Source organism: Entelurus aequoreus, linkage group LG21 (genome assembly GCF_033978785.1).
Source record: "Entelurus aequoreus isolate RoL-2023_Sb linkage group LG21, RoL_Eaeq_v1.1, whole genome shotgun sequence".
Taxonomy (NCBI): domain Eukaryota; kingdom Metazoa; phylum Chordata; class Actinopteri; order Syngnathiformes; family Syngnathidae; genus Entelurus; species Entelurus aequoreus.
In genome coordinates, this window is record NC_084751.1 from 51,426,634 (window position 1) to 51,436,782 (window position 10,149).

The window sequence follows — 10,149 nt, forward strand, 5'->3', positions numbered from 1 at the left end:
ATTTCAAATTATTTCATAATAAAGGTCAATCTTTAAAATGTAATATATGGATGATAACTAATTTTATGTAAGTTTTTCAAAATAAAACATCAGACATAGATCAAAGGAGCATTCAAAGGTTGTTATTTTTGTATTTAGGACTAAAGTTGATTTAGAGATTTGAAAAAAACAACAACAAAAAACAAAGAAAAGTTTAAAAAAATATGAATCCAAACATTTTTCATAAATCTTTAACTCCCTTGGAACTTTTTTGTGGTTTAAATGTGAGCATATAATTGTTTTATGTTATTCAAAATTCACTTTTTGAGGGATTTTTCTTCTCTTTTTTTGTTTATTTTTGTTCAATTTTTATGTTTTTGCTTCTTGCTTTTGTCACTTGTTGCTCTATTTGTAAATATTTTATTTTAATATTTCCATTTCAAATTATTTCAGAATAAAGGCCCGATATTTAAAATGTAATATATGGATGATAACTCATTTTATGTAAGTTTTTTTCAAAATAAAACATCAGACATAGGACAAAGGAGCATTCAAAGGTTGTTATTTTTGTATTTAGGACTAAAGTTGATTTAGAGATTTGAGGGGGGGAAAAAAAAAAAAAAAAAAAAGTTTAAAAAAATATGAATCCAAACATTTTTCCTAAATCTTTAACTTCCTTGGGACTTTTTTGTGGTTTAAATGTGAGCATATAATTGTTTTATGTTATTCAAAATTCACTTTTTGAGGGATTTTTGTTCTCCTTTTTTGTTTATTTTTTGTTCAATTTTGATGTTTTTGCTTCTTGCTTTTGTCACTTTTTGCTCTATTTGTAAATATTTTATTTTAATATTTCCATTTCAAATTATTTCATAATAAAGGCCCGATCTTTAAAATGTAATGTATGGATGATAACTAATTTTATGTAAGTTTTTCAAAATAAAACATCTGACATAGATCAAAGGAGCATTGAAAGGTTGTTAACTATTTTTGTATTTAGGACTAAAGTTGGTTTAGAGATTTGAGGGGAAAAAAAAAAAAAAGAAAAGTAGAAAAAAATATGAATCCAAACATTTTTCATAAATCCTTAACTCCCTGAGAACTTTTTTGTTGTTTAAATATGTGCATATAATTGTTTTATGTTATTTAAGTGTCACTTTTTGAGGGATTTTTCTACTCCTTTTTCGTTTATTTTGTTCAATTTTGATGTTTTTGCTTCTTGCTTTTCTCACTTTTTGCTCTATTTGTAAATATTGTATTTTAGTATTTCCATTTCAAATGATTTCATAATAAAGGCCCGATCTTTAAAATGTATTATATGGATGATAACTCATTTTATGTAAGTTTTTTTCAAAATAAAACATCAGACATAGGTCAAAGGAGCATTCAAAGGTTGTTATTTTTGTATTTAGGACTAAAGTTGATTTAGAGATTTGAGAAAAAAAAAAGTTAAAAAAAATATGAATCCAAACATTTTTCATAAATCCTTAACTCCCTGAGGACTTTTTTGTGGTTTAAATATGTGCATATAATTGTTTTATGTTATCTAAGTGTCACTTTTTGAGGGATTTTTCTTCTCCTTTTTTGTTTATTTTTGTTCAATTTTGATGTTTTTGCTTCTTGCTTGCGTCACTTTTTGCTCTATTTGTAAATATTTTCATTTGAATATTTCCATTTCAAATTATTTCGTAATAAAGGCCGAATTTTAAAATGTAATATATGGATGATAACTCATTTTATGTAAGTTTTTTTCAAAATAAAACATCAGACATAGATCAAAGGAGCATTCAAAAGGTTGTTAACTATTTTTGTATTTAGGACTAAAGTAGATGTAGAGATTTGAGGGTGAAAAAAAGAGAGAAAAAAGAAAGAAAAGTTGAAAAAAATATGAATCCAAAAAATGTTCATAAATCCTTAAATCCCTGAGGACTTTTTCGTGGTTTAAATATGTGTATGTAATTGTTTTATGTTATTTAAGTGTCACTTTTTGAGGGATTTTCTTCTCCTTTTTTGTTTATTTTTGTTCAATTTTGGTGTTTTTGTTTCTTGATTGTGTCACTTTTTGCTCTATTTGTAAATATTTTCAATTTTAATATTTCGGTTACAAATTATTTCATAATAAAGGCCCGATCTTTGAAATGGTTGGTATGGATGATAACTCATTTTATGTAAGTTTTTCAAAATAAAACATCTGACATAGGTCAAAGGAGCATTGAAAGGTTGTTAACTATTTTTGTATTTCGGATTAAAGTTGATTTAGAGATTTGAGGGGGAAAAAAAAAAAGAAAAGTAGAAAAAAATATGAATCCAAACATTTGTCATAAATCCTTAACTCCCTGAGGACTTTTTCGTGGTTTAAATATGTGCATATAATTGTTTTATGTTATTTAAGTGTCACTTTTTGAGGGATTTTTCTTCTCCTTTTTTGTTTATTTTTGTTCAATTTTGATGTTTTTGCTTCTTGCTTTTGTCACTTTTTGCTCTATTTGTAAATATTTTCAATTTTAATATTTCCTTTTCAAATTATTTCATAATAAAGGCCCGATATTTGAAATGTAATGTATGGATGATAACTAATTTTATGTAAGTTTTTCAAAATAAAACATCTGACATAGGTCAAAGGAGCATTCAAAAAGTTGTTAACTATTTTTGTATTTAGGACTAAAGTAGATGTAGAGATTTGAGGGTGAAAAAAAGAGGAAAAAAAAGAAAGAAAAGTTGAAAAAAATATGAATCCAAAAAATGTTCATAAATCTTTAACTCCCTGAGGACTTTTTTGTGGTTTAAATATGTGCATATAATTGTTTTATGTTATTTAAGTGTCACTTTTTGAAGGATTTTTCTTCTCATTTTTTGTTTATTTTTGTTCAATTTTGATGTTTTTGCTTCTTGATTGTGTCACTTTTTGCTCTATTTGTAAATATTTTCAATTTTAATATTTCCGTTACAAATTATTTCATAATAAAGGCCCGATCTTTGAAATGTAATGTGTGGATGATAACTCATATTATGTAAGTTTTTCAAAATAAAACATCAGACATAGGTCAAAGGAGCATTCGAAAGGTTGTTAACTATTTTTGTATTTAGGACTAAAGTAGATGTAGAGATTTGAGGGTGAAAAAAAGAGAAAAAAAAGAAAGAAAAGTTGAAAAAAATATGAATCCAAAAAATGTTCATAAATCCTTAACTCCCTGAGGACTTTTTTGTGGTTTAAATATGTGCATATAATTGTTTTATGTTATCTAAGTGTCACTTTTTGAGGGATTTTTCTTCTCCTTTTTCATTTATTTTTTTCAATTTTGATGTTTTTGCTTCTTGCTTTTGTCACTTGTTGCTCTATTTGTAAATATTTTTATTTGCATATTTCCATTTCAAATTATTTCATAATAAAGGCCCGATCTTTAAACTGTAATATATGGATGATAACTCATTTTATGTAAGTTTTTCAAAATAAAACATCAGACATAGATCAAAGGAGCATTCAAAGGTTGTTATTTTTGTATTTAGGACTAAAGTTGATTTAGAGATTTGAGGAAAAAAAACAAAAAAAAACAAAGAAAAGTTTAAAAAAATATGAATCCAAACATTTTTCATAAATCTTTAACTCCCTTGGAACTTTTTTGTGGTTTAAATGTGAGCATATAATTGTTTTATGTTATTCAAAATTCACTTTTTGAGGGATTTTTCTTCTCTTTTTTTTGTTTATTTTTGTTCAATTTTGATGTTTTTGCTTCTTGCTTTTGTCACTTTTTGCTCTATTTGTAAATATTTTCGTTTTAATATTTCCCTTTCAAATTATTTCATAATGAAGGCCCGATCTTTAAACTGTATTATATGGATGATAACTCATTTTATGTTAAGTTTTTCAAAATAAAACATCCGACATAGATCAAAGGAGCATTCAAAGGTTGTTTTGTTTTTTATGGGATGAAAACTATTTTTGTGTTTAGGACTAAAGTTGATTGAGAGATTTGAGAGAAAATAAAAAATAAAAATAAAAATTGAAAAAAATATGAATCCAAACATTTTTCATAAATCTTTAACTCCCTTGGGACTTTTTTGTGGTTTAAATTTGTGCATATAATTGTTTTATGTTATTTAAGTGTCACTTTTTGAGGGATTTTTCTTCTCCTTTTTTGTTTATTTTTGTTCAATTTTGATGTTTTTGCTTCTTGCTTTTGCACATAAGTGTCACATTTTGCTCTATTTGTAAATATTTTAATTTTGATAGCTCCGTTTCAAATGATTTCATAATAAAGGCCCGATCTTTAAAATGTAATATATGGATAATAACTCATTTTATGTAAGTTTTTCAAAATAAAACATCTGAAATAGGTCAAAGGAGCATTCAAAGGTTGTTATTTTTTTATGGGATGATAACTATTTTTGTATTTAGGACTAAAGTTGATTGAGAGATTTGATTTTTTTTTTTAATTTAAAAAGTTGAAAAAAATATGAATACAAATATTTTTCATAAATCTTTAAGTCCCTGAGGACTTTTTTGTGGTTTAAACATGTGCATATAATTGTTTTATGTTATTAAAGTTTCACTTTTCTTCTCCTTTTTTGTTTATTTTTGTTCAATTTTGATGTTTTTGCTTCTTGCTTGTGTCACTTTTTGCTCTATTTGTAAATATTTTCGTTTTAATATTTCCATTTCAAATGATTTCATAATAAAGGCCCGATCTTTAAAATGTATTATATGGATGATAACTCATTTTATGTAAGTTTTTCAAAATAAAACATCCGACATAGATCAAAGGAGCATTCAAAGGTTGTTATTTTTGTATTTAGGACTAAAGTTGATTGAGAGATTTGAGAAAAAAATTTAAAAAAGAAAGAAAAGTTACAAAAAATATGAATCCAAACATTTTTCATAAATCTTTAACTCCTTTGGGACTTGTTTGTGGTTTAAATATGTGCATATAATTGTTTTATGTTATTTAAGTTTCACTTTTTGAGGGATTTTTCTTGTCCTTTCGGGTCCTTTTGGCCATGAGTATTATTTTGTTATTTGTTTTTGTTAAATTTTGATGTTTTTGCTTCTTGCTTTTGCATATAAGTGTCACTTTTTGCTCTAAATGTTGATTCGTCTTCATTTTCAATTGTATTATTATAGTTTCAAATTCTTTCAGAATAAAATGTGATATCCATCCATCCATCCATGGATGATGACTCCGACACAGATCAAAGGAGCATTTTAAAGGTAATTTTTATGGGATGATAACTATTTTTGTATTTAAGACTAAAGTTGATTGAGAGATTTGAGGGAAAAAAAAAAAGTTGAAAAAATTATGAATCCAAACATTTTTCATAAATTGATGCTTTTGCTTCTTGCTTTTGCATAAAAGTGTCACTTTTTGCTCTATTTGTAAATATTGATTTGTCTTCATTTTCAATTTTAATATTTCCGTTTCAAATTATTTCATAATCAGGCATGGTCTTTAAAATCTAACATGTGGATGATAACTCATTTTATGTAAGTTTTTCAAAATAAAACACCTGAAATAGGTCAAAGGAACATTCAAAGGTTGTTACTTTTTTATGGGATGATAACTATTGTTGTATTTAGGACTAAAGTTGATGTAGAGATTTTAGGAAAAAGAAAAAAAAAAAAGTTGAAAAAAATATGAATCCAAATATTTTTCATAAATTGATGTTTTTGCTTCTTGCTTTTGCATTTAAGTGTCTTTTTTTTTTTTTGGCCTCTATTTTTAATTGTTGATTTGTCTTCATTTTCAATTGTAATATTTCCGTTTCAAATTATATCATAATAAGGCGTGATCTTTAAAATGTAATATATGGATGATAACTCATTTTATGTAAATTTTTCAAATTAAAACACCTGAAATAGGTCAAAGGAGCATTCAAACGTTGTTATTTTTTTATGGGATGATAACTATTTTTGTATTTAGGACTAAAGTTGATTGAGAGATTTGAGAAGAAAAAAAAGTGGAAAAAAATATTAATCAAAAAAGTTTCATAAATTTATGTTTTTGTTTCTTACTTTTGCATATAAGTGTCACTTTTTTTTTTTTGCTCTATTTGTAAATATTGATTTGTCTTAATTTTCAATTTTAATATTTCCGTTTCAAATTATTTCATAATAAGGCATGATCTTTAAAATGTAATATATGGATGATAACGCACTGACATTTAACCATGGCAAAAGTTAATTATTGCACTTTGCCTGGTTTATGCATATAATTATTATTTAAGTGTCACTTTTTGAGGGGGATTTTTCGTGTCCTTTCAGGTAATTGTTGCTCGATATCGGCCAGGATTCTTTTTTTCTTAAGGATGTTCTTTCTTTTTATTCACTTTTGATGTTTTTGCTTCAAATGACTTCAATTTAAAGCATGATCTTTACCCCAGTATTCCATCGCTTGTACTTTTCAAAATAAAATAATGAACATAATTACATCAAATGGGCATTCAAAGGGTTCAAATAAAAAAATAAAAAAATTATACATTTTAGAATTAAAGTTGCTGGAGCGATTTCAGAAAAGAAAAAAAAAGTACAAAAATGTTAATCCAAAATCTTTTATACACACTTTTTTTCCTGCATGGTGCTACTTATATATGCCCCAAAAGGTTGATAAAGTAAGAAAATATGAAAATACAATTAAATATATAAATGGGAAATTATTGCACCTTGTCTGGGTTAAATGTGCGCGTTGTTTTCTTATTTAAGTGTCACTTTTTTCAGTACATTTTCGTCCTTTCAGGTGCATTTTGCTCAATTTTTTGCCATAACTTTGTTAGCGTTACTCAGAATGTTCATGTGCAATTTTAGTACTTTTAAATGATTTCATACACCAGCGATACACTAAGACATGATTTTAATACTCAGGATAACTAAATATAAAAACTGACATAATGGGCATTTAAATTGTTAAAAAAAAAAATGAAAACATGTTTATTTAGGACTATAAGATGATTGAGAGATTTGAGTTTTTAAAAAAAATAAAATAAAAAAAAAGAGTACACAAATTCAAACAATTGTTATTTTTAACTCCATGGGGACTTTTTCTTTAAATGATGTATTCCCTCAGAGGGTTAATAAAACAAAACAAAACAAAAAACAAAACAAAAATTGCAGTTGACTCAAATGACCTTCAAAAATATGAGAGTTGTTTTTAATATATGTAATATAAAAGGGACAAGCAGTAGGAAATGGATGGATGGATGTAATATAAAATAAAACACACTAGTGGCTCTTTATATTAACAATTTCGTAAAAATCTATAAATCCTTATCTTCATATTTTATTTTACTGTCAATTTTTCACAAAAAGTTAAGTTTTTTTTTATTTTATTTTTTTCATCAATATTAAAAAAAAATTAATTGTCTTTTCTTTTTATTTTATTATATTTTTTTTTTGGGGGGGGGGGTGTATTTTTCTCAATACCTGTAACCAGAGGGTTAATGAAACAAAACAAAACAAAAATGAAAAAAAATTGCAGTTGACTCAAATAACCTTCAAAAATATGAGAGTTGTTTTTAATATGTGTAATATAAAAGGGACAAGCGGTAGAAATGGATGGATGAATGGATGGATTTAATATAAAATAGAACACACTAGAATAGTTGCTCTTTATATTAACAATTTAATAAAAAGCTATAAATCCTTATCGTCATATTTTATTTTACTGTCAATTTTTCACAAAAAGGAATTTTTTTTTGTTTTAATTTTTTTCATTATTATTTTTAAAAAAATTAATTGTCTTTTCTTTTTATTTTATTTTTTTTTTGGGGGGGGGGGGGGTGTCTGTGTCTCAATACCTGTATTGTGATTTCCCTATCAAGTGAATAAATTTTAAAAAAAAAATTAAATAAATAAAAAAAAGCGATACACTAGGACATGATTTTAATACTCATGATAGCTAATATCATGGTTTGTTTCGAAATATAAAAACTGACATAATTCCCTCAGAGAGTTAATGAAACCAAACAAAAATAAAAAATTAAAAATTGCAGTTGACTCAAATAAACTTCAAAAATATGAGAGTTGTTTTTAACATATGTAATATAAAAGGGACAAGCGGTAAAAAATGGATGGATGGATAGATGAATATAAAACAAAACACACTCGAATAATGGCTCTTTATATTAACAATTTAATAAAAATCTATAAATTCTTATCGTCATATTTTATTTTACTGTAAATTTTTCACAAAAAGTAAAATTTTTTTTAATCATTATTAAGAAAAAAATTAATTGTCTTTTCTTTTTATTTTATTATATATTTTGGGGTTATTAACAATTTAATAAAAATCTATAAATCCTTATCGTCCTATTTTATTTTACTGTCAATTTTTCCACAAAAAGTTAAGTTATTTATTTTTTATTTTTTTAATCATTATTAAGAAAACATTTTATTGTCTTTCTTTTTATTTTATTGTTTTTTGGGGGGGGAGGTGGGAAAATGTGTCTGTTTCTCAATACCTGTATTGTGATTTCCTTATCGAGTGAATAAATAAATATTATTTAAAAAATTAAAAAATTGCAGTTGACTCAAATAACCGTCAAAAATTTTAGAGTTGTTTTTAATTTATGTAATATAAAAGGGACAAGCGGTAGAAAATGGATGGATGGATGGATGGATGGATGTAATATAAAATAAAACACACTAGAATAATGGCTCTTTATATTAACAATTTAATAAAAATCTTTAAGTCCTTATCGTCATATTTTATTTTACTGTCAATTTTTCCACAAAAAAGTTAAGTTTTTTATTTTTACTTTTTTTATCATTATTAAGGGAAAAAAATTCTCTTTTCTTTTTATTTTATTATATTTTTGGGGGTGTCAGGTGGGAATATGTGTCGGTTTCTCAATACCTGTAACCAGAGGGTTAATGAAACAAAAAAAACAACAACAACAACAACAAATTCCACAAAAAGTTAAGTTTTTTTTTTTTTTTTTTTTTTGTCATTATTAAGAAAACAATTAATTGTCTTTTCTTTTCTTTTTATTTTATTTTATTTTTTATTTTATTTTTTTTGGGGGGGGTTGTTTTTCAATGCCTGTAACCAGAGGGTTAATTAAACAAAACAAAACAAAAATAAAGAAAAATTGCAGTCGACTCAAATAACCGTCAAAAATATGAGAGTTATTTTTAATATATGTATTGTAAAATGGACAAGCGGTAGAAAATGGATGGATGTAATATAAAAAAAAACACTAGAATAATGGCTCTTTATACTAACCATTTCATAAAAATCTATAAATCCTTATTATCATATTTTATTTTACTAAAAAATGTTCCACAAAAAGCTTTTTTTTTTTTTTAATTATTTTTTTAATCATTATTAAGAAAAAATTAATTGTCTTTTCTTTTTATTTTATTATATTTTTTGGGGGTATTAACAATTTAATAAAAAAATCTATAAATCCTTATCGTCATATTTTACTTTACTGTCATTTTTTCCACAAAAAGTAAATGTTTTATTCTAATTTTTTTTATCATTATTAAGAAAAAAATTAATTATCTTTTCTTTTTATTTTTTTTATTTTTTTTTGGGGGGGGGGGGGGTGTCTGTTTCTCAATACCTGTATTGCGATTTCCCTATCAAGTGAATAAATAAATATTATTTAAAAAATTAAAAAATTGCAGTTAACTCAAATAACCTTCAAAAATATGAGAGTTATTTTTAATATATGTAATATAAAAGGGATAAGCGGTAGAAAATGGATGGATGGATGGATGGATGTAATATAAAATAAAACACACTAGAATAAAGGCTCTTTATATGAACAATTTAATAAAAATCTATACATCTTTATCATCATATTTTATTTTACTGTAATTTTTTTCCACAAAAAGTTAATTTTTTATTTTAATTTTTTTAATCATTACTAAGAAAAAAATTAATTGTCTTTTCTTTTCATTTTATTATATTTTTTTTGGGGGGGGGGGTGTATGTTTTTCAATACCTGTATTGTGAATTCCCTATCGAATGAATACATTTATTTATTTTTTTAATTAAAAAATTTTAAAAAAGGGAAATTCACTATAAAAAAAAACCCACCAATAATGGTATTAGAAAATGTATATGTAAAAATTAATTCTAATATTGATAATAATCATTCGATTGATGAATACATCTGTATTTGATTCGATAATTTTAAAAAAAACACTAGAATAGTGGCTATTTATATTAACAATTT

At 24.8% G+C, this 10,149-nt stretch overlaps 1 protein-coding gene across 1 annotated transcript in view; it reads left to right on the forward strand.

Moving 5' to 3' along the window:
- Positions 1-7,017: 7,017 nt before the first annotated feature.
- The window catches only part of LOC133638635 (barH-like 1 homeobox protein), an 8,245-nt gene continuing 5,113 nt past the window's right edge, over positions 7,018-10,149 (forward strand). The window contains exon 1 of the mRNA XM_062031425.1: positions 7,018-7,034. Within this exon, the coding sequence (XP_061887409.1) occupies positions 7,018-7,034 (17 nt within the window). The remainder of the gene's footprint in view (positions 7,035-10,149) is intronic.